The sequence below is a fragment of the Lindgomyces ingoldianus genome (assembly GCF_010093535.1).
Source record: "Lindgomyces ingoldianus strain ATCC 200398 unplaced genomic scaffold BDR25scaffold_1, whole genome shotgun sequence".
Taxonomy (NCBI): domain Eukaryota; kingdom Fungi; phylum Ascomycota; class Dothideomycetes; order Pleosporales; family Lindgomycetaceae; genus Lindgomyces; species Lindgomyces ingoldianus.
The window spans coordinates 697,531-719,917 of NW_022985162.1; the positions used below are offsets into that span (position 1 = coordinate 697,531).

At 50.3% G+C, this 22,387-nt stretch overlaps 8 protein-coding genes across 8 annotated transcripts; 3 read left to right on the forward strand and 5 right to left on the reverse strand.

Moving 5' to 3' along the window:
* Window positions 1-67: 67 nt before the first annotated feature.
* BDR25DRAFT_207509 (Zinc/iron permease) lies at window positions 68-1,721 on the reverse strand (the record flags this gene model as incomplete). The annotated part of the gene is made up of 3 exons (XM_033684534.1): window positions 68-1,372; window positions 1,433-1,548; window positions 1,667-1,721. 3 exons carry the CDS (start codon window positions 1,719-1,721, stop codon window positions 68-70), a joined length of 1,476 nt encoding a protein of 491 aa, XP_033554433.1.
* Window positions 1,722-2,169: 448 nt separating this feature from the next.
* On the reverse strand, window positions 2,170-4,613 carry BDR25DRAFT_299483 (sorting nexin-like protein-41). Its single transcript, XM_033689164.1, has 6 exons — window positions 4,359-4,613; window positions 4,029-4,297; window positions 3,707-3,973; window positions 2,593-3,642; window positions 2,426-2,539; window positions 2,170-2,358 (listed from the first exon to the last, which is right to left on the reverse strand). Exons 1-6 carry the CDS (start codon window positions 4,450-4,452, stop codon window positions 2,251-2,253), a joined length of 1,902 nt encoding a protein of 633 aa, XP_033554434.1. The 5' UTR covers window positions 4,453-4,613; the 3' UTR covers window positions 2,170-2,250.
* A 2,079-nt stretch (window positions 4,614-6,692) lies between these two features.
* On the forward strand, window positions 6,693-7,492 carry BDR25DRAFT_347926 (uncharacterized protein; the record flags this gene model as incomplete). The annotated part of the gene is made up of 3 exons (XM_033694342.1): window positions 6,693-6,872; window positions 6,918-7,402; window positions 7,453-7,492. 3 exons carry the CDS (start codon window positions 6,693-6,695, stop codon window positions 7,490-7,492), a joined length of 705 nt encoding a protein of 234 aa, XP_033554435.1.
* Window positions 7,493-7,728: 236 nt separating this feature from the next.
* On the reverse strand, window positions 7,729-12,901 carry BDR25DRAFT_274851 (HEAT repeat protein-like protein; the record flags this gene model as incomplete). The annotated part of the gene is made up of 5 exons (XM_033687441.1): window positions 7,729-8,559; window positions 8,611-9,910; window positions 9,974-11,765; window positions 11,814-12,714; window positions 12,785-12,901. 5 exons carry the CDS (start codon window positions 12,899-12,901, stop codon window positions 7,729-7,731), a joined length of 4,941 nt encoding a protein of 1,646 aa, XP_033554436.1.
* An 841-nt stretch (window positions 12,902-13,742) lies between these two features.
* Window positions 13,743-16,245, forward strand: BDR25DRAFT_364482 (uncharacterized protein; the record flags this gene model as incomplete). The annotated part of the gene is made up of 2 exons (XM_033696847.1): window positions 13,743-13,823; window positions 14,017-16,245. 2 exons carry the CDS (start codon window positions 13,743-13,745, stop codon window positions 16,123-16,125), a joined length of 2,190 nt encoding a protein of 729 aa, XP_033554437.1. The 3' UTR covers window positions 16,126-16,245.
* Window positions 16,246-16,360: 115 nt separating this feature from the next.
* BDR25DRAFT_274853 (mitochondrial translation elongation factor-like protein G) lies at window positions 16,361-19,136 on the reverse strand (the record flags this gene model as incomplete). Its single annotated transcript, XM_033687442.1, has 3 exons — window positions 18,966-19,136; window positions 18,854-18,914; window positions 16,361-18,759 (listed from the first exon to the last, which is right to left on the reverse strand). The coding sequence occupies exons 1-3, from the start codon at window positions 19,110-19,112 to the stop codon at window positions 16,361-16,363; spliced, it is 2,607 nt and encodes an 868-aa protein (XP_033554438.1). The 5' UTR covers window positions 19,113-19,136.
* A 152-nt stretch (window positions 19,137-19,288) lies between these two features.
* BDR25DRAFT_249683 (vacuolar protein sorting-associated protein Vps17) lies at window positions 19,289-21,705 on the forward strand. Its single transcript, XM_033686025.1, has 3 exons — window positions 19,289-19,791; window positions 19,879-20,332; window positions 20,385-21,705. The coding sequence occupies exons 1-3, from the start codon at window positions 19,333-19,335 to the stop codon at window positions 21,254-21,256; spliced, it is 1,785 nt and encodes a 594-aa protein (XP_033554439.1). The 5' UTR covers window positions 19,289-19,332; the 3' UTR covers window positions 21,257-21,705.
* A 288-nt stretch (window positions 21,706-21,993) lies between these two features.
* BDR25DRAFT_2385 (uncharacterized protein) lies at window positions 21,994-22,351 on the reverse strand. The gene has a single exon (XM_033685636.1). It carries the CDS (start codon window positions 22,247-22,249, stop codon window positions 22,058-22,060), a length of 192 nt encoding a protein of 63 aa, XP_033554440.1. The 5' UTR covers window positions 22,250-22,351; the 3' UTR covers window positions 21,994-22,057.
* Window positions 22,352-22,387: the final 36 nt, after the last annotated feature.

Consider the following 22,387-nt stretch of genomic DNA (forward strand, 5'->3'; position numbering starts at 1 on the left):
GGAATCATACACGGTTCTAACTAAACCCTCCCAGCATCCAATCCACATATCCCATCTAGCCAACCTACTAAGCCGTCAACGCCGAACTCAATCCCAAAATCCCCATGCCCACAAAAGCACTCGCAAAGCATAATTTCCTTGAATGTGTCAACTCCAAACTCTCCCCAAATAACTGCAAGCCCACCATCGCCATGATCCCTGCCGTAATAGCAAACATGGCTCCATAAGCGGTTTCCCCCGGTTCCTCTCCCCCCTCTTTCCTCCCTGCAATCTTGAACCACAGCGCCGCGATCCCCGCTCCCAGCGGCTGACTGATGCCGCCGAGGATTGCGGACCAGAACATAGCCTTCCAGCGAGAGTTGATAGCGAGATATAGCGGTAAAGCCATTGCAAATCCTTCGGTGATATTGTGCACGAAGAGGGCGAGGAAGACAGAAAAGCCGAGAGATGGGTTGGCATGGTTGGTTGCATATGTTATAAAGCCTTCTGGGAGTTTGTGGAGAGCGATTGCGATGCTGGTTTGGAGGCCTATGGAGAGGAAGACATTGGTCGGAACGTGGTGATGGTGGTGGTGCGAGTCGTGGGAGCGGACGGAGGAGTCGAGGGAATGATGGGAGGGTTGTTTGCGAAGAGGGTGGCTGTAGCCGTTGCTGTTTATTAGGGGTTGGGTTTCTAGGGAGTTTCCCACGGTGGGAGGATCGGATTGCGTGGGTGTGAGAGCTGAGTACTCGGCGCCTTCTTCTGGAAGAGCCAGACGTTCGTGTGGCATCGTGACTGATCTGTTGCCTGATGGCCGAGTTGGCGGCTTCCTGCTTGGGTATGTTCGCGAGCCAACATCCCGTGCGTGTTGAACAATCTTGAAGCACTCCTGGCCGCATGGGTCCGAGTAGCCAAAACACTGCCCATGCATATCACAAAATTCTTTGGAGCCAGAGACGAGTTGGGAGACCTTGGTTGAAATCTGTGTTTGTAGCGATGGGCGTCTTGCTGATAGCCTTGACTGTGGGTGCTGGTTTATGGTCCCATATCCAGGGACAAGCGGCTGCCTTTCTGCTTCTGGGCCACTCCCATCAAAAGCAAGCGTAGTCCTTTGCTGGTCCTCTGGAAGATTTTGCACCAAATCATGATACCCACCTGCAGGCTCTCTGTCCACTGGTTCCTTGGTCCCCTCTTCTTCGTCTCCATGATCGTGATCACAATCCACGACCGAATGCGGAATATAGTGATGGAGAATCCGAGACAAAACTGAGATTCCCAGCGCGCCAATCAAAAAGCATCCAATCAGCGCAAAGCTTGCTTGTTTGGGTTTCATTCCTCCCTTCTGCAAGTAACTCCTCGCGGATGGCAACATGCTGTACAGAGAAGAAAATATCTGTGGTCGTCAGTCAGGTGACATGAGCCTATGCGCAAAGCTAGTGTGCAGAAATCATACCATAACTCCAAAAGATAAACTCAATCCTGAAGAAAGGAAATGGTTACTGTGTTCGATTTTAAAATTTCTTTTCCCTGGAAATTGGCGGATGATGAGGTCGACACAAATTATCGATGCTGCTGCTGTTTAGCGTAAAGAAAGGCGGACAGATACTGGAATGACGATGCCATACCCCCAAAAGTGCAGGCTAAGCGACAGTTAGCAGCGAATCAATTGAGATGTAGGGAGCCATACCTATCCCGCTTACCGCCGCCATGACCCACCCTCGAGTGTCATTGTCCAACCCCATGTTCTTCGAGAAAGGAAGTATGCTGAAGGAAGTTGGGTGCTGCACTTGTGAGAAAAAGAGTTCTAAAGAAGTTTTGAGAAGATGATTAAAAGAGATGTTTGGAAGTAAAAGATGTTGTTGGAAAGATGTCTTCGAAAAGCAATCGCGAGTGAGGCTTTGTTGATTCATGGCGATTACCTTGATGTCCATCCTTTACTAGCGCCAATTGGTCTAGGGTCTTGGCAGTGTTATCACGTGTTCGTCTCCTGCCTAGGAACCTTGGTGGGGACTGAGACATGGTTTGAGAATAGATTTAATTCAAGATCAAATATGGAAGAGGGCACGAATTGGATTTTATTCACGTCAACGAGGGGGAATGGATTTTTTTTTTCACATGGCGAGAGAGTTTCACTTGAACAGCGATATGTCCATGGATGATATCGGAAGGTGATAGGGTTAAGTCCCCTTCCAACAGTATTACGTCTTTATCTAATACATTCCAACAAGATACACAGTTGGATGGTGGCATTCAATGCACGCCTGCAGAGCCTCATTCGGATTCCGACTGCGGCTGAATGTTCTGCACCTCAGCTTTGGCTTCCTCCCAAGCTGCTTGATTCCTCTTCGCCCAGTCAATATGGCACTGTGCAAATTCCATCTGTAACGGTTAGTGGAGACCTAGGTATAGCATAGGAAAAGGAGGTGCAGGGGAGGAATGAGCGTACCATGTATCTGCGCAAATCATTCTCCTTTTCCTCCTGGAACCGCCTTAGATCCTTCAAGACACCACTGCTGGCGTCTTTGGTATCTTTCTCAGCAACCTTTAAGGCTTGCTCAAGCTATACATACTTGTTAGCACAGACTACAGCATGCAGAAAGAAGAAAAACCAACCTGTACTAAGCTCTCCCGCGTTTTCCCAATTTGATCTCGCCTTGACCTCTCTGGATCGACATCCGCCATCCCCCTGAAGGCATGACTGATCGGTCCGAAAAGCCTACTGGTCACGAAGTTCCCACTGGCGCTCTTCTTATGCGGGCTGCCTGTCGGTGAGCTAGGTTCTGGAGCGCCTTGCGATGACGAAGGCGGTTGTTCACCGTGTGTGGGAGGGAAGTCGGAGTCAATTGATGCAGTGTCCTCTTCTAGTCGCCTTTCTGGGTTGCTGCGCGTTGAGCTATTTGATGTTGATCGACCTCGCGCAGGACTTGTGTGGCCTGCCCCACTCAAGTGCTGTTCAAGGCGTTTAGCTTCCGCTTCGCTGCGCTCGAGTGAATCGAGTAGATTCTTCTTCTTTTCCAGCTCATCTTTAGTCATATCCTCTTGAATGCGCTTAAGAACTCGGTACCGAAGTACGCTCCGTACGACTCCCGCAAATTGTGCACTCTCCCGCATCGGCTCGGCAAAACTCGCACTTAGGGATGAGGACAACTCTGCTGTAGCTATGTAGGTCGAGTCGACGGCCTGCCCAACCTTCTCGATTGCAGCAGCCAATGATTGCGATTGCTCGTTGAGGGAGAATGTATTTAACCGACCACCTAGCTCTGCCATATCATCACCCCATGCCTGAAGGTGTGATAGTGTGCGACGATTAACCTTCTCCATGCTGCCTTGCAGTAGGGTCTCCAGTTCTTTGGAGGAGACTTCGAAGTTTATAAAATAAGGATCTAGTTCTTCTTCGGAAAGACTCTTCGACTCTGGCGGGAAGCGACCGAATATCTGTGGACCTGGCGTTGTGTGGGCGGCAGTAGAGGGAGTGGCGGCATAGCTGGGCGGTGACGTGGGCGTTCCGGAATGTGATGTCGGGCCCGAGGTCCTGAGCTTGGCGGATGAAGAGGGAACGGGTAGGTAGCTGTGGGCTTGACTGGGGTTTGCAGCATCGAGCGGGGGGGCTTTAAGGACGTTTTTGGGGAGGTTAGACACCGGCGGAGAATGAAGCACTTCGTTCTGCCCAGTAGTTATTGTTAGCGGAGGAGACAGCATTCCAACACGGCGTGGACACGCAACATACCCAACTCGCATTAGGGTCCAAAAACCTCCAAAAGACTCCATCTTCCAGAACATCCTTCATTCTCCTGCACCGGTTGAGGAACACGGCCAACATGCGCTTCCTTAGCTCGATGATGCCGGCGTCTTCCTTTGCCTTGGTTGGCTTCGCGGCGTAGTCTGCCATGGTGTGCTTTTCGGGTATTGGAGGAACGATGAGGGTGGGGTGGAGGTTGACTAACGTGACGCGGAGTGAGGCAAACTCGGAGTATCTGCGCTTCACCGTGATGTTCTAGGGCCATGAATCAGTAAGGTGGTGGCAGATGGGAATGCGGGTTCCGCCATACGCCGGTATCAATGGTGTAGACGATGTAGTTGCCGCCACCCTCGACGTTCTTCCCGGCATAGCTGATGAGGATGGGCGACGCAGGGTTCTCGTACAACCACTGCTCCACGCGACTGTCGTAGCCGCCCTTCTTGGGCGCGACTGGCTCTCCGCTTGAGGGTTCATCGTTGTACTCGATATCGCTCATGTCCCGCTGAGAGATGTACTCGGGCGACTCGTGCGTGGGCGACGACGACTCGATCGAGGGAGGTGTGGCGGGGTGGTATGGCACTGTACGGGGCATCTTGTTAGCTGGACGAGCGCATGAAGGCCACGGTCGGGAAAGCCGTACAGGCGCTGGGGGAGACGAGGCCTGGCACATCAGACGTGTTGGAATCATGGCGGGCAAAGGACCCGTAGGGATTATTGTCCTCGTCATCCCACATGGCGGACAGAGGCGCGCAGCAGAATTTGGGGAGGGAATTGAGGGAGTGCTGATGGAAGATGGCACACGAGGGAAAATGGAGGAGCCTAAATTCGTAGAGGCGGCTGTGTTGTCTTGTTGGAAGGAGGGTGGGCTGGGTGAAGAGCTTCCCAGGGCTCCAAGGCATCACGGGCATGCAGCGTTGACGTTGAGTGTCGCTAGCCCTGGTCCGCGTTGTTCCCCGCCAACCGCCGTGAATGGACTTTGCCATCGTCACCTGCTATTAACACACATAAAAGTTCAATTCAAAAGCTCACGACTATGCGCCAACGCTAACTCAGACTACTCCTCCTCCGTCTCCCAGCCTTCGAGCGGTGACAAGATGCCAGACTCCCTCCCAGCTTCAACATCCACCAGGCCGGTGCTACCTTGGTCCTCTCCCTGAGAAGCTCCATTGCCGTGGCTGTTCCCATTGTTTGATGCCCCGTGATTCCCGTCGGCCTTTCCTTCGCCCCGATGGAGGCTAGAAATGAATTTAGAAGGGGGTGTGGGAGGCGGGGCTCGAACGCTTCGGTGATGGCTTCCTGGCGATACCGTCATTGATGCATGCACCTTTTCTGTCGGAGTCGGAGCTGGAACCTTCAACTTTGCACGAGGGGACGGGGCCATGGGCCGACCTGCATCCTTCCCCCTTGCTGAAACTGCAGTCTTCATCTTTGCACGGGGCGACTGGGCTATGGGTGCAGCTTCGACCTCCTCCGGCCCTTGTTGTGGTTCCCCTCTAACAACATTGCCTTCGTTCTCCGCCTCGTCTGCCTCATGATGTTGTTCGACGTCCTGCTCCTCTTCGTGCGTTGGCTGTTTAGTTGGCGTATGCTTATTGTTCCTCGTACGCTTTGGCTCCCGTCTCCGCGGTGCCTCCTTGCGCCCACGTCTCGAATCTGGCGTCCACCGTCGGGGAGAGAGTTCGAAAACTGCCACCGACATCTCGAGTCAGCAAACCAGCCATCCACAGACAATAACATAGGATACCGGGTATCCTACATCGAATGACGGGTCATGGAGAAGCATTACTCGGTGTCAGCTGCCTCTTATCTGCAAACTTCAACTTCCGCCCTTGCCCAAGGCCACTCGATTTCGCGTACGGAGCATACCTATTCCCTCCCCTATTCCCCCCCACTTTGGTCGTCCACGGTCGTGGCGGAGCAGCCTGTGCTATGCCCTCATAGCATGGCTGCATCTGCTGCATGCAAAAGAGTTCGCGCGGTGCTCTGCGTGGGATGTATGCTCGTGGAATCACCTGAATGGAAGACGAGTCTGAGCCGGACATGTTTTCGTCGTCGAACTGCTCTTCATGCACTGTTTTTTTTGGTGAGGCCGATCGCTTTATTTCATTGAGCAAGAAAGCCGGAAGTTCGTCGTACTCTACGATGTAGTCAATCGACTCAATCCCGCGGGACTCGAGCTGTGGAGCGGAGTTTTCTGTAGCTGTGAGATTGTAGCACGGGTTATGGACCGCCTGTTCTGCGTATCCTGGACCCTGAACGGCCGTTGTTGGATACTCTGGTCTGCGAAATACTTCCCCTTCGTATCTTCCGTCACCTTCAATTGTAGGTAGTAGGTTTGGGTCCTGCCAAATTGGATTATGCACTATTGGCCTCTCCAGCTGCTCCCTTCTTGGGTAGTACCTCGGAAATCTCTCCAATGACCTTGCCCTTGCAGCGTGCTCAGGAGACTGCTCCTGTTCCCTCAAACTCCACCGCCGCCTCCTTGATGACTTGGATCGTCGTCTAGGCAATGCCGAACGCCCTCGATTAACCTCTTTCCCGTAGTCTTCACTCTCCTTACTCAATTTTAGAACGTGGGAAATGAAGAATTCCCAAGCGAGTTGATAGTAGCGGATCCATTTGTGAAGGTAATATACTGCTATCCAAAGAACAACAGTCCCGAATACGGCGGCGGCGATGATGGCAATGACTGTTCCTTGATCACCCATTGTTAGTAGCGGGAGAGGAAATGAATTGGTAACTGAGGGATGTCAGTAGGCGAACTCGGAATTTCTTAAACTCAACAGCTCGAGTGATCGGTTTGTCCCCTAGGTGCAAACAGAATATGGTTGTGAACCCCTCTTCCGCTCATCACTTAGCAAACCAGAGGTCACCCCTCTAATCTATATGTTGTATTACAATACACCGCCGTCAATCTCACCTTTGTCATGCGGGCGAAAAAGTTCATTAACTCTACTGAAATATTTGCTCGTCTATGAGCAAACTTCGCACATCCTGGCAAGTATTGGAGAATTTCTGTCCGACCTTGGTCCTACAATCTAACAAACATATTGGCGTTCACCGGGTACACCGAATTAGCAGCACATCGATCTTCAACCGAATCAAACATACTGTTCTCGCAAGCCTAAACCTGGATTCCTATCCTGATTTCTCTGTTGCCGCTCCTTGACTGGCCTTCTGTGTGAGTGTGCGTCATCAGCCTGCGTTGTCAATTGCCCTTTGTACTCCCAACCCTACCTCCCTGCCCACCTCCATTTCCACCGTCCACAGCATTTCCACTTCCCCTTCCACTCCCACCCCTGCTCCTGCTCCTGCTCCCACCCGCTTTCTTGCTCCCACCTCCTTTCTTGCTCCCACCTCCTTTCTTGCTCCCACCTCCTTTCTTGCTCCCATCTCCTTTTTTGCTCCCATCTCCTTTCTTGCTCCCATCTCCTTTCTTGCTCCCATCTCCTTTCTTGCTCCCGTTCCCTTTCCCGTTACTTGTGCCGCCGCGACGACTCTCCAAAGCGATATCACTCTCCATCCCGTTCACGGCACGCGCATGTACGCGCCGCTGGTGAAGGACGACGACATAGCGCATCATGCAGTAGTAAAGAAGGATGCCGAGGATGATGCTGAAGGTAACGAGGGAGAAGAGGACTGCGACCACCGTCGTGTTGACATTCATTGCGGCGTTGGACAAAGGTTGCAGTAGTGTTTTGGTGATTGGGTGTTGGGTCTGGGGGCGAGGGAAGGTGTGCTGCGGTGTGGTGTGGTGTAATTTATGAGAAGTGAGTAGATAGATGATGAAGATTTTCTATTTTAATGTTGTGAGAGGAGAGGAGAGGCATGGTGTGGTGGGTGAAAGTTGTGGGTGCTGGTGTTGATGGCCGGCGGATTTGAGGTAGTGAAGGCAGGCTTTCGAAGTCTCACGCATGCAGACAACAGTGTTAGGCTTCTGCAGAGATGGGAAAGTTGGAGAACGATTTCGTAACAATTTCTTCAAGCAATGACATGATTATTCCGTCCATCTAGAGCGCAGGCAAGCTGCTACACACTCCCTTCACCACATTCACGATCGAATCTGCCAAAACCCTCTCTATCCTCTCCACCCAAAAGCTATTAAGCCCATTCATCTCTCCCACATCCGCAAATTTCCTCAACGCTTTTCTAACTCTCCATTTCTCGCCACCGGGCCAATATAACGTCACTTCAGCTGCACAAATAAGCCTCATCCCTAACGCAAATACGTCAGGCTTTGTCGTCCAGCCTAATGGACCATCTACCTCGTTCCTCGCCATATCCGTCAAAGCTGACACCCCATCTAGCACCCAGTCCTTCAAGCCGAATACAACCGCCTCAGGAATTGCTGCAAGGGAAAGAGACTTTAGGACGCGGGACCAGATCACCGCATCGATACTGTCATCCTTGAATAGATTCTGCTTCTCTTGTACAAAGAGTGCGGTGTCTTCCTCTCTTTTCTCTGCGAGCAAATCTCGGAATGGGCGGGTAAACAAGGCCATGGATGATGGGGCACCTGTGAGCCGGCGCAATGCCTCTCTACATAGGTCTTGAGAGTTGGTGAATGATTGACAAAGGAAGCGCGTAAGACGCTGGGATGTGGCAATGGGGACAGCATCTTTCAAGTTACGCAAGTGGCCGTGGCCTTGGCCTCGAAGAAGTTTAGCTGCGACTACGGCGGCAGTATCGCGGATCTCGTCGTCATCGTCGTTAAGAAGGTCATACAAGATGATGGTGAAACAGAGAATGATGGATGATGTAGACTTGTTTTCCGGCTGTGCTGTCCATATGTGGTGTAAGCCGTTTATGGACAACACGGCGGCGTGACGGGAATCAAATGGCTGAGCTTAGTGTTAGTATTAAAAGATAGCGGAGCTTATTAGAGACCCTACCACTGTATCTTCAATCGTCCTCCGTAGCAAACGGACATAGCGACCGAATCGGGGCAGAAGTGTCCTGCGCTGCTCGGGAAAGGCATGAAAAGCAAAGTCCAAGAAATATCCCAGGAGACGCAATGCGCTCTGCATCGTCGAAGGAGAACCTTCGAGACACTGGCCTTCAAAATTATCGATGCTGCGAATTCCCCTATCCATACCTCGTTGGCTTTCAATCTTGAAGAATTCGGCTCTTAGACATTCGTTCGTAAATGCTTTAGCCATAACAAACTGAGCTTTTGATTTGACGTCGTGGTGTGCAAGAGGAAAGACACCTGTGTATATGTGATGAAGCAAATGCGTCTTTGACACGACTGAAGAGCCTGGATCTGAGTGTTGAATTATATCGGAGACGAGTTCCAGTAGAGCGCAAAGGGAGTCTGCGTCTCCTGTAGCAAATTCGAACGGATCGTCCCGAAGATTGCCAGGGCTTTCTGGCCATCCTTCTCCAATAAAAGTTTCACGTTGTAGTATCGAGTAATTGATGATGAGTTGTAGGCTCTGTGCTCTTCTAAGTAATGCGTTCCGGCTCTTGTGGTATTTTGAACCTCTGTGAACATTTGCAACAGCAGCGTTGATCTTCATCGATGCCTGTAGAGTCGATCCAGAAACCAAGCTCTTACGTGAAATCGAGACTCCGCAAATTATCGCAAGGTCTAGAAACGCCGCCTTGGTGAACGGGCATTTGCTCTTACCAAATACGCTAGAAAATTCCTCTAACAAGTTAGCTAACTTCGCATCACATTCCACATCTTGAGAGTTCCGTAAAAGTTTTGCTATCATATACTTCGAGCATAGCAGTAGACCATGCTGTGCATTATGAGAATTAGGGAGAGAGTACAGCAGTGCGATGATGTTGTCATAGTACTCATGGGGACGTTGTAGGGACACATATGTCCGGGCAGCCATGTCGCGGAGATACCAGTGAGGGCTACTGGTAAGGCGTAGAACTAATTCCACTATTGACTTGCGGTGTGATTCGGGAGGTGGTGCTTGCTGAAGTATTTGCAAAGCAGGAAATACACCTTCAGCACCATGAAGTGAACTGCTACTGGAAGACGGCTCTTCCGAAGATGCTGAGGCGTTTTCAGTATTTAGCATATTGGAGAGTATGTCGACCAGGTTTGGGAAATTAATGTAGGAGAATCTTGACGTCTTTCCTTGCTCTTGTTCTGTCCATTCCTGGGCTTCGTTGCTGCCTAGCAACCTTTCGATTAGAGCTTTGAAGAGCATGAGACTGGAGTTCCTTATCGGCCAGCTACTCAGCATGGCAATGTCAGCGCAGTGCTAGAGAAAGTTCTACGAAACACTGTAGACTCACATTTTTGAATTCAGAGTTTTCGCCGCAAGATCGAGCCCAACCCCAATGTACGTCTCAGACGCGGCACTGAGCCTAGATGTGGTGAATATCTCTTTGAGACAGTTGAGCGCATGAACCTGAGGCAGGCGGCTTTGTTCAATGTTTGAGCTTTGTGCTCCTTGGGATGCCTCATCAATCAGATCCCGTATAGCACGAGAGAGAAGGCTATCACCGGTTTGTATATCTGCCGCGACGATTCCTGCCATCAAGGAAGGAATACCTGCTGATCTTCGAGTGATGGAAGTCGCTTTATCTTGTATACACATAATAGTCTCCAGGTACCATGTTTCTGGGAGAGCTCGAAGCGTCTCATCATCGTCTAAAACACAGCGGCGACAGAAAGCTGCGAAAGTTTGTGCGACTGTGGAGAAAGCGCCACGATGTCGGAGGTCTGCGAGCTGAGAGAAACAAAGTCGGCCAAGCATGCTGAACGTCTTAGGGTTTAAGAGGGAGAATTCCGTTGTGCCCACTGGAGCCTTCATGACTATGGCACGGAGAAGAACACTGGCTTCCTTCAAGCCTCTCCAGGAATAACTTAAGATCTCTTTCGTGTTTATACTTGGTTCATCTTCAAGTTCTTCTGGGACGTAGCCTTCTGGAGCATCGGTACAAAGCACATCTCGAATGCAGGACCAGAGGGTAACAAAGCACGTGCAGATTTGTTCATGGGCTTTTTTCCATTCGTCAAGCTCAGTGACTGATAGTTGGCTTATATCGGGATAGAATTGATCTTGATCGACGATGTAGCGCAATGCAGAAAAAATGCCATGGACCGGACGTCCGTTAACGGCGAGAGAAATATCGTTATAAGCAATTCGGAGGGTCTCTTCCAGTTGATCCGTGAGATGAATGAATATATCACTCCTTGTTTGCATGTGACCCATGCTTGCGGTTTGCGTACTCTGTGGATCCTTTGAAGATTGGGAGAAGATGAGTGAATACGCTCGAGCAACACCATCTGCCTGATCTGCTCGTCCGGTCTGAAGCATAAGCAACTCTGCACGCACAAGGAAATTGGAATATGGAAAGATTGTCGCACGATTGGTTTTAGTCGGGTGCGACTCCAGACAGAGCTGTAATATAAAGGCAGCGGCACTTCGAACGTCGTCAAAGGGATCCAACATTAGATCAAGTAGTAATCTCTCCAGTCCAAGGTTAGGCACATGCAATTCGTGGGCCCAGCGTAATTTTCCTTGGGCCTGTTTGGACAGGTTGCGATGTGGAACACCAGGATCCAAGCCGGACCTCATAACAGTGGTCAAAGCTTTGAGTGCAGTTATATGTCTCTGGTACGATGCACCGGGACGCAGTTCCCACTCAAGAAAGTTTAGATACCAGCTGATGAAATCCAAATGTTCCAAAAGGGAGCTATTTTCTGAGCTGAATTGCACTCTGGCCTTGACGTGCTCCTTGCGTTTGGGGAACGAAAGCCTGTCGCCCGTTCTGCTTTTACTTTCCGACTTTGCCAGAGCTGCTGTGCTTCCTCTTAAACGGTCAAATAGTCGTTGCACGAGCCCAAGCACCTCCCCTCGGAAGTTAGCGTCTGTATTCGCATGTATATGAGGTAAATTCTTTTTGAGGGATTTGAAAATCCCACTCGTGATCGGCCTCGTTATAGCAGTTGAGTGTACTGATAGATATAGTCCTGCAAGTTGAACTCTAGGAGTTGGATGAGATAGCCAACTACTAAAGGAATCATCTGGCAAATGTATACAGTTCCCATATACTTCAATGGCGTTGGAAAGGCGGCAATCTTGAATTATTCGTGAGATTCTCCCAAAAATTGAATAGAACCACTCACCGACGTCTTTGACAATCCCCAGTTCCTTTCCAGTTTCGATTGCGGCTAGAAGCATACTAAACTCTTCGAATCCTTCTAGATTGTTTCGAATATCGCCGTGAACCCGTAGTTGATTTGGTGGCTGTCCCTTTATAGATATGTGATGCTCTAGGTGAAGATATGAGAGAAAGCTCAGGTACTCATCCATGTTTGGAAGAAAACAATGAGGAAAGACATTGGTTTTGAATTCTTGAATTCGTTCCGGCCAGCGACGAATAGCGGTGATTACGGGCTCAATCCAGAGAGGAAATGTCACCACGTTAGCTCTCGCCATGTCCTCGACCTTAAACGATGCTCGAATTTGAATTAGAGCATTCTTAATCAAATGACCAGCAGCTGGTGCAGTATCATGATGTGTAGTCCAGCGAAGAAATTCCCCAAATAATAGCTGGATGTATTGGGGGCTCGTCAGTGGGTTATGCCCTCCTTGTTGAGTTTGATATAGCTCAACTACCCCAGAAATTGATATGATGCCCTTAGAGAGAAAGTGCGCCAGGCCTTGTAGAGCTGGTTTGACTTGCATGCGATCCTGGTGATGACATATAATGGTAAGAAATGTTGACACAGCTCGATCTCGCTGTTGGTGCGACTGTGTGCCTTGGTTTTTTAACAACACATTAGTAAGGACTAACAGGACCTGCCTCATGGATTTTGCCTTCGCATTTTCTGACCTCTGAAGAAAGATTTCAAACAGTCGGAACCATATACCGTCGTCCAAGATTGCGTTGCGCGCATATTCAACTTTAGAGGCATGGCAGGCGTCGATGATGGCACATAAGATATTACATGCGGCAGCCCTGTGTGAAGCGGGTAAATCCACCACGTCCGCAGTCTTCAAAAGAGGTGAGACTACATCCTGGAGCTGCCTGAACGAAAAGTCAAATAAATTCTCGTCCAATAATAATCAATTCACCTTTGCTACCTTACTTGACGCTGTTGGTTTGCTCCTGCTCTGCAAATTGAGGAAGTATCCGTGCGATGACTCCTTGAAAATCTCGCAGGGTCCTTTCAGGCACGGGAATCCCTGCGGATTGTAAATCTTCCGCCATCTCAACTAACGGGGCTGTGGTGGACGTCGGCAAATTTGCGCCTCAAGTTGAGGGACGAGAATTTCGTCCTGGATGATGGAACAACGCTTAGACGTTTCGGGTAGTTAGTTAACTACCTAGTTAGATGACTAAGCTCTCCCTGAGCCTCAAACTTGCATTCGTCGCCGTCAATGAACGATGCCCGCATTCCATACGTATCCTGCACTCAGGAGCGTGTTCAATTTCGCTATAATCAAACCCAATTCGTATAGCTGTTCGCTACCTATCCTATTCTTTTATACTTGACCTTTGGGGGTGGCGAGCCTACACCATCCTTCTATTCTTCCTTCTTTAAGTGTCTAGCATAAAATTGTGCACATGTACTACATCTTCCCACTCAACGTGGAACATAGTCTTGTTAGTTAAGCATAGTGATTTGCACGCTGTAGACATTCCACTTAATTACATCAAGAATTGACGGATCAAATTCTGCCCCTGTGTGAGCACACTGTGCATATTTTGAGTCAGGCATACAAGGGAAATGTTGCGCGACAATCTACCCTTTGGCCGAAAGAGACCAATGTATACTAAAATTTTCTTTCAAGCTTGTATGTTGCTAAATGCACTACATGGTTCTAAAACTTGCCTAGATCAATTCATGTGTGTGGACGAAGAACCATGTCGTTCGTCCGAGTGCTTTTAAGGTGTCCTCCTCTCATCGGCTCCACCGACTTTTCATCTTCTCATCATCGACAAGGTTTCAAATTACAGAGAGATATACTGACAAACGACCTTGCCTACGGAGGCCCATATCGCGAACACATCCTTGAGACTTTTGTTTTGTTCGCTGACTCGTGATACAATGCATGACCACCTGCACAACCACCCCGTTCCCGGGGAGTCCCTCTTCGTTCAATCAGATGAGGAGCTGCCCCCACCTCGGGTAAGTTATTGAGCTTTACCTCGTTTTTTCACCACTCATTAATTCAAAAGCTAGGGACTTGATCGAAACTCTAGAATATCATGTGGAATATGTGGCATACTCCGAAACATACCTTAACAAAGCAGTCCCTTTCAAGAGATTTGTGGTTTCTATCTTGCTCATGTATTTGATCGATTCTCCAATTACAGGTTAGGACCCAAACGCAGGTGCAGGTCTGAAACCAAACACAGATTCTACCCAGCCACCAATCACCGCTATCACACTTCCTACCCACCCTGCTACTCGGAATAGTCCTAAACGGTGGAATACTTCTCATTTACTGGTAGAGTATAAGAGGCAGTCATACCCCAATCTAATAGCAAACGCCCACATTCTGCCACCAAACCCCACCGAACCTCATCAGGGCATCTCTTTTGGACGCCAAACGGTGATGACGCCCAAAATATACACGAAAACTGTGCGAAGCGTCCAAGGCCTAGCTCAGGGGCAGGGGCTCAAAGGGCACAGCGATTCTGGATCAATGACACAGTCTAGGCGGACTGAGAAACTAGCCGCTGCTCTGCCAGATCCTTCCTACCATAAGTGTAATTCGAGTTTCCAACCCAATCCAATGCCAGAGGAGGTCAAGGCACCCATACCAAAACCAAAGGCACTAGGCAATCCTCTTAAATCGAGCCGCTCACAAAGGAGTAACAACTTGAGGGCATATCGACAACCCAATTCGAATGTTGCGTCTCTCGGCACCAAGAAACCTCTTGTTGGCCAATTTCCATATCTCTTGCTGGCCCGCAAACCAGCTCTATTCCGTGCCGCTCCCACTAAGACTTGTCCACTGAGGAATACAAATATCTCTCCCAACAGAATCAGCTCGCAGGGCAAAGAAATCTCCAGAGGGTTGTCTCGGACTATCACAAACGTTGCAAAGGACAGCACTACGAACACTTCCCAGAACTTGAATGATATGCAGGCAAACAGAAAAGCCAGTGCAGTCTCAAACAAGACTTCGAAGACGCGTACAAGCGAATCCAATAAAAATACCCAATCCTCAAGGAAGCCAAAGACGACCAGTATCCTAGGGATCCGCGCAAATGTAGCTACGGAGGTGATTAAGTCAAAAGGGAAAACTAGACTACACTCATCTCTAGGCAGCTTGGAGGCAACCGAGACTCCTAAACAGAGTCTTGGAGCCGGATCGACGGTTGTCTCAAACAGACCTTCAAAAGCCTCCACCTTCTTACAGGTAGTCCAACACGACAATCCAATTTTAACGCTCAGGTCACCCAAGGATGAGACCGTAGACAGGATTGGGCTTAAGAAATTTTCACTGGAATTAAAAGGTGATAAGGAGAGCTCTAACTCAGAAGCATTGGGGAGATCAGAACAGGAGAAACCATTCACACCAATAGCCAGGTGCACACCTGTGAACCCGTACATAACGACCCATAACACCACTTTAGGAATTACCACCGCACCCAAATCGACGACGACGTTCAATCCTGAGTCAGCCATGCTTTCTTCAACTTCTCCTGTCCCAGTACAACCGCCTCTAATATCGTCAAAACGACAGACAGAATCCACCTCAGAAGTGAAAGGCCATTCAACGGCTCCTCCAAAAATGCTCGGAAATACTAATCTAGAGGACCAACCAGGCTCCGAACAGCAATCAACGACACTACGCGAATCTTCTAGAATTCTCACAACATCGTCAGAACTTGTGCAGGGAGACAATGACTCCTGCAGTGACAAAAAACGTCCTCGTTTACCTAGCCCAGATATTGCCTTGAAACGTGTCAGGCGTGAATCCGACAAACCAACTCGAGCTACCCCTTCAGCCAATTCCGGAATGACGGGATGCAATATGAATGTCTTCTGGAAACTCCACTCCCACATGAAAGCGAAGTATGTTGAGAAAGCTAAAGCCCTACGCGTTAGGGATGCGAAGAAATTCTTTGTTGTCCGGCTATACAAGCTCATTCAAATAGGTGACGACGAAGACCAAGATGATATCGAAAACAGCGGAAAGCGAATCCGGGAGTTCATCAAAGACCGGCACTACCTGAGTCTAGGCAATGCCAATCGCGCTGCTCGCGACCTTCAAGTCGAGTTTAGCCACCAGGAAAACCCAAAATCCGAGACCGAGAAAGTGTGGCAGAACGCGGACTTGAAAAAATTAGATGAAGAGGTGAGGGCTTTGGATCCGGTGGATGGAAAGGAGGGGGAATGTTGGACGAACCAGTTCAATGGACTGAATGGAGACAAGTTTGGGGTTGAGGTTGATGAGGCCTTGCTTTTTATATCATGAAAAGTGTCGTGGTGGTGTGGTGTTGTGGCGTTGCCTGGAGTTGGAAGTGTTTGTGTCTCGGCGCCTTGCAAGGCGAAGCTAGATTGGTATTTGGATTGATACTCATGAACTGTTGTGAATGTATCGAATGAAAGCATGCAGTTTTTCCTATGAAGGGTCATTGTCAAACACACGGATGTGGGTTCATTTATACAATGTGTGTACATGTATACTACAGTCGTGAACTTAAACAGGTTCAGATACATTCCCGCAAACCCTCTAGAACCCCCCTTTGTCGAAGCTCACTCATCTTCTCGAATCCATCAACTTGCATGACAAACGTGCCACGGCCGCCCGTGAGCGAACGTAGGTGGCTGAGGTACCCAACCATTTCTTTTAAAGGCACCCGGGCAACAATCTGTCGCTGGCTGTCACTCAGACTCGTCTCGAGGAACCCAGAAGAAAACGGATCTGGAGGAGTATAAATTTTGGACGGATTGATGTGAAGATCTTCAATAGTTGAGGGAGTGGAATCGGGGCCGTCTAGAGAGAGTACCTGCCCTCCGCGTGCGGAACTGACGTCTTGAACTACACTCCCCATTGACGATTCGGGTACGAAGATATTCACAAGCATAACGGGCTCCATGAGCGTAGATGGAGATACCTCACACGAGGCTCGGAGACTTGAAGATACAGCTTGTCGGGTTACTGTCGAGATCGCGGAGGAGTTGGTCTCAGTGGATATGTGCTTTTTGGCGTCGAGCTGAATGGTTACAGCGGTGAATGCGATTGGAAAACCGTTTACTGGGCCACGTGCTAAGGCGGCACAGGCACCAGTGTGGATAGCGGCTAGGATTTGAGAGAAGTTGAGGTGGGGTGGGATTAAAGGGTGCTGGCTATCAATTTTGGAGAGCTCAGGATGCGCTATTGTGATACAATTCCCATCTTCGGTTTCGTAGGCTGTTGTGTAAGGGTCTTCGTCTCGCGTAAAGTCGGGCTGTGCGGACTGATTTATGGGTGTGACCGAGACCGTTATGCTCGCTTTTGCCACTTTCCCAGCAATGATCCTCTCTAGATGAGACGTGTACGGAGACGAAGCTGAATTAATAGTCTCCCTGTATCCGATTTCAATTTTTCCAATCCTAGCTTTAGCTTTAAAATCATTCAAGAGCCGATCACGAGCAATTTCGAGATGGAGGTCACCCATACCCGCAAGATGCGTCTGTCCCGATTCCTCGTCAACGGACAACTGAAGGCTTGGGTCTTCTCTCAATAGGATGGATAGCGTGTCTAGGACATGTTTCTGCTCGCTCAAGGAGTGTGGTTCGATACTGGTGAAGAAAACCGGAGGCGGAACTTGAATGGGCCGCAGTTGTAGAGTATTTACTGGAGACGGAAGTTGCGACTTGACGTTTAATCCCTTATAAACGATAAGAGTGTCTCCAGTACGTGCCTGCTTGAGGCCCGGAATAACGCCTATTTGACCGCCTGGGATGGAGTCGACTTCCACGGCGTCGCTGGCGTACATTTTCAGTAGCTTTGGTACGCGTTCGGCGGAGCCGAGATTGGTGTTGAATAGTGTTGAGCCTTTATCTATGGAACCTGAGTATACTCGGACATAGACAAGAATACCACGTTTGACATCGTTGACAACTTTGAAAGCTAGAGCACAAGCTACGAGGTTTCTGGCATCGAGAGGCTTTTGATTCCTACTGGTGGGCAGGGGTATCAAGTCATGGGCATTACCCTCCAGCAGCTGTGAGAGTTTACAACTTCTCCCGCCAAGACTGATCTCTGGATCCGGACGTTCGACAGGAGATGGTAGAAGATCGACGATCCCGTCGAGAAGGGGCTGGACGCCTATGTTCCGGAAGCTGGCCCCTGCGAAGACTGGAATAATCTTCTGGGGAGCCTGCAGCACAGTCTTACGGAGTGATTCTATGATATGAGTTCCAGGGATTGCAAGGTGGTCTTCGCCGTATTCTAAGAATAGTTCAACCATGCCATCGTCGTGCTCGCTCAGAAGCTCAACGAGGGCTCTGCGGGCATTTTTGATTTCACTGGCAAAGTTCTTGTCATGACTCTCCATTTCCTGAAGGCTGAATGCATGGATATGGCTCCCATCCGTTGCACCCTGCCATAGCATGCCTCGGAGGTAGACAACGTCTCCTACACCAATAAATTCGCCATTTCCGCCCCTCCACCAGGGGATCTGGCATACAGCGGGCCAGCCATGTAATCGTACCCCAATTTCTTTGACAGTCCGGGAAAATGCAGCACCAACTCGATCGAGCTTGTTGACGAAGACTATCCGCGGGATTTGGTAATGACCTGCCTGCATCCACACTTTCTCTGTTTGCGCTTCAACGCCGGCAACGCCATCAAGGATGCAGACGGCGCCATCAAGAACCCGAAGAGATCGGAGTACCTCAAAAGTGAAGTCGGCATGACCTGGGGTATCAATGAGGTTGATATTATGCGAGATGGTGGAGCGAGGAACCAAGTCAAACATCTCTGGAAGCTCCTGTTCTAATGCTGATGGTGCTTGCTCATTGAGCGGGGGCCAGTGAAATGTAATAGCGGCGGACTGAATTGTGATTCCTCGGGCCCGCTCGGCTGGGAGGAAGTCTGTAACTGTAGAGCCTTCATCGACATCTGGTGCCCACTTAGAACCAGCCACCAGAGGGTTGGGTTTTCAGGCGAGACGAATAGTACGGATGCAATGGCAAGATGAAGAAAATTTCCGTACCTCCAATTCTTCGCGTGTAACCGCTGTAATAGAGCATACGCTCCGTCGTCGTCGTCTTTCCCTAAAGTGATATATGAGACCTGCTGAGCGGGGATGAACACAAGACACTCACGGCATCAATGTGCGCGATAATGCCAATGTTTCGAGTTTTCGAAAGCTGTGGCTGTTCAGGGCGGACCAGCGCAGACAGCAGTCTCCGAGGAGCTTTCACATTATGTCGAATGACTCGACTGACACACGGCGCCCATCCAATCCGCATAACAAGTGCTGTGCTCTGATGGCGTCTTCGATGGACTGAGGAAGGAGGGAGCTGCGCACACGTGACCTTGAAGTTCAAGATAGTGTCTTGCGCTTTCCCCAAATAGGAAGCGGTGACGGGCCAAGGCGAGGAAGTAATGTCTCAGCACCAACAATCGGCGGCCTCCCCTTCGTAACCACTGCCTGGCCACACGACCTTCGCGTCAATTGCTCTCGACGCCATGGACTATTCCGCCCTGCCGCACGACCCGGAGCATCCTGGAGGCGCGGATCCGTGGGCTTCTTCTCCCCAGCACAACCGAACTGCATTTGCGCAACCACCCACCGGCGACATTCCACCCTCCCCGCTCCCTCCGCAAGCTTCGCCTTATGGCCAGGACTCAGGCCAGTATGGCTATATGGGCGAACCAGACTCGCACCACAGGCCAGGCACGGCGTCCGAGAATGGCGACCACGCTCCACCCCCACTAAGTTCTGCCCAGGAAGGGCAGCACTCTCCCCAATCGGTACAGCAAGCTTCCTCCCAAGACCAACAGGGCCAGCAAAGACATGAGCCACAGCGGTATCACCATGGGGCACGCCAGCAGCGCCCGCATCATCCGCAGTACAAGCTCTCGGCCAAAGTCACGGGCCTCGAGCGGACAGGCCGGAAGGACCCAATTCTCCGATTTGATGTCTATGTACGTTGACCACCACCTCCCCCTTGGCGGGCCAAAATCCCAGGTATTTGTGGCATATAACGTCGCATGCTGACACGATCAACGCAGACAAATCTGCCTAAATTCCGCACGACTCAGTTCCGCGACGTTCGGCGCCTGCACTCTGAATTCGTGAAGCTTGGAGAGCACCTCATATCTGCAAACCCAGAAGCGTTCGTTCCTGCCGTCCCTCCTCCGTTGACCTCTGCCGGCGTTGGCACGGATGAGGATGAAGCCCGCGTGAAGGCATCCTTACAGCGATGGTTGAACGTCGTTTGCAGCAACGAAGTGCTCATGCGCGACGAGGAGATGGTATTCTTTGTGGAAAGTGACTTTGGATACAGCCCGGTAGTACGAAGGAAGCAGCCAGCCACTGGTGTGCGACGGAAGGTGATCAAGCAATTCGCACCCCCGCCAGATGATACGCCAGAGCTTGCCGCAGCTCGCCCGGTTGTGAAGGCCTTCTATCTTGGAACTATGGAAACAGGACAGAAGGTCGAGAAAATTGTGAAATCTAGAAGGAGTACGTTAAATGGCCCCTTTCTTGATATCTTAACTTTACTCACATCCACTAGGTCTTGGCCTTGCCGAGTCTGATTTGGGGGTGAAATTCGCAGCAATGCACGTGCAAGAGACCCATCTAGGCTTGAGCATGGCTTACCGAAAACTGGGGAAGGTGATCCAAGCGACGGGCGACTTTCACGCTGCGCAGGGAACAGGCGAGGCGACGACGCTGGGCGATCCCCTTTCGTACCACAGCAGTGATGCTTTCATCGTCAAGGAAACACTCACAAACCGTCACATTCTGCTCCGCGAACTTCTGCAGGCTCAAGCTGCCACTCGATCAAAACTCTCTGCCGCTGATAGATTGAAAGCTAGTTCTAGTGTGAAGAGAGATAAGGTCGACGAAGCTATTGCCGCACTTGACGAAGCTCGCAGTCATGAGACATACCTCATGCAAAAATCTCAACGTGTAACGACGAATCTTCTGCAGGAGCAGAGGAAATGGTTTACCCGGTCTGCAGCTGAGATGCGGGCTGCGATCCGGGAATATGTCGTTCGCCAAATAGAGGCAGAGCGCCGAACCCTCGCTACACTTGAGCAGGTCCGGCCCGACATCCGGGCCATCGACGGAAGCGGTGGTCTGTCACGGTTAGGTCGTGAAGCACATCCAGCCCAGCGTCGTGCGTCGCTTGCAAGCTCGCAAGGACCGAAAGGGGATGCATGGTCAGGTGTGCCAAGGCGACCTGGTGATGGACTCAACCGAAGCATAAGTGGGAGCCTTGCTGGCGCCCCAGTAGAAGAGGAGGATGAGGAGGAGGATGAGACGGGCACAGGAAGAAAGCGTGCAGCTAGTAAATCGGGAAGTGTGAAAGGAGTGGAAGAGGACGAGGATCGCATCGATGCCCGGAATGCCGCCAGTAGGTTGGCAACTACAACATTTTGAGACACCGAAATCGAAGGGCGTCCGGGCTATATGTGTCTAGCTTGTACGAAGAGGTAGGGTCTACCATCTGCTTAATCACTATATTGTTGGAGCGCATCAACCAACCATTTTGTCAGCATCCTGGGAGAGATTCCTCACGAGTCTAATATCAGGCGCGCGACAATGGTCAGGGAGATATCCATACTTCCTTTACTACTAATCGTGATACCTCAAAGTTTTGGTCGTTTGCATTTTGATTCGGTCACTTGTTTGAGACAATCCTATCTTGCAGCGGCTGTCGCCGCTAACTCATGTTAAATACCCCGAATTTGTTCAATTTCCTTAAGGCCAACGCTATTAGGTAGTCCCAATAGCTCCTCGTGCAAAGGAGGGTAGTCGCTCACTTCCTTGCATGGAAGAGGATGCATAGAACAGGAAGCATGAGCAATGTAAATCTGGGGAAATCTGCCGGCTACGCAGTCGAGAATCCCAGGCTTAAATGCTGCGGAGAATGTTACATGTGTGCCGGAATATATGAGGTGGCAGCGATTTCAATTGGACTGGAAGACCGGAAACCTCAATCCTGTTCGCTGGTGGGGAAGAAAAAAGGTGTGGGTAGCGGAACGGGGAATCTACCCACAACACTGATGCCGGCGGCCAACGAAGTGCCACACTTGAAGGTACTTGTCACATAACTTTGCCGCTCTCTTAAAGCTATGGATGGCGTGTTCATGGCATTCGTGGTCTGTCACTTTGGGAATACGGGAGCGGAGCGATCGTGCTCATGAATCTAGCCTACTATTCCGGGTATACATGTTCGCACTACACTACTTTCGAAAAACCGACCTGGATCGGTTTTCGATCACAGGCGCCAGCGGTGCGCAGTTGCCCTCCAGTTGAGACGAAAATACATCGCCAGCGTACAACGTCTCCTGGTTTGTGGGAAAGACTTTGATCAACTGATGCACCGATGGCTAGATTGCCACTAGATATATTATTTGAAAGGCGTGGCATCACTTTCAACAATGTGGAGGAATGCGGGGTCTTAGGGAATATATTACTCCAGAGGTCTCAAGATGATGGCAACAGCGCTAGCATTCATATATCAGCCTTTATACCGACAGTAGATTTGTGGCGTCCAATGGCGCAACA

Coding starts and splice junctions, on each gene's coding strand:
- BDR25DRAFT_299483 (XM_033689164.1), bottom strand. CDS start 4,452: ATGTGGGATGACGAGGACAATAATCCCTACGGGTCCTTTGCCCGCCAT. Junction 3,974..4,028: donor TCTACACCATTGATACCGGC/GTATGGCGGAAC, acceptor TCATGGCCCTAG/AACATCACGGTGAAGCGCAG. Junction 2,540..2,592: donor CGCGGGAGAGCTTAGTACAG/GTTGGTTTTTCT, acceptor AAGTATGTATAG/CTTGAGCAAGCCTTAAAGGT.
- BDR25DRAFT_2385 (XM_033685636.1), bottom strand. CDS start 22,249: ATGCCACGCCTTTCAAATAATATATCTAGTGGCAATCTAGCCATCGGT.
- BDR25DRAFT_249683 (XM_033686025.1), top strand. CDS start 19,333: ATGGACTATTCCGCCCTGCCGCACGACCCGGAGCATCCTGGAGGCGCG. Junction 19,792..19,878: donor TTCTCCGATTTGATGTCTAT/GTACGTTGACCA, acceptor CGATCAACGCAG/ACAAATCTGCCTAAATTCCG. Junction 20,333..20,384: donor AATTGTGAAATCTAGAAGGA/GTACGTTAAATG, acceptor CACATCCACTAG/GTCTTGGCCTTGCCGAGTCT.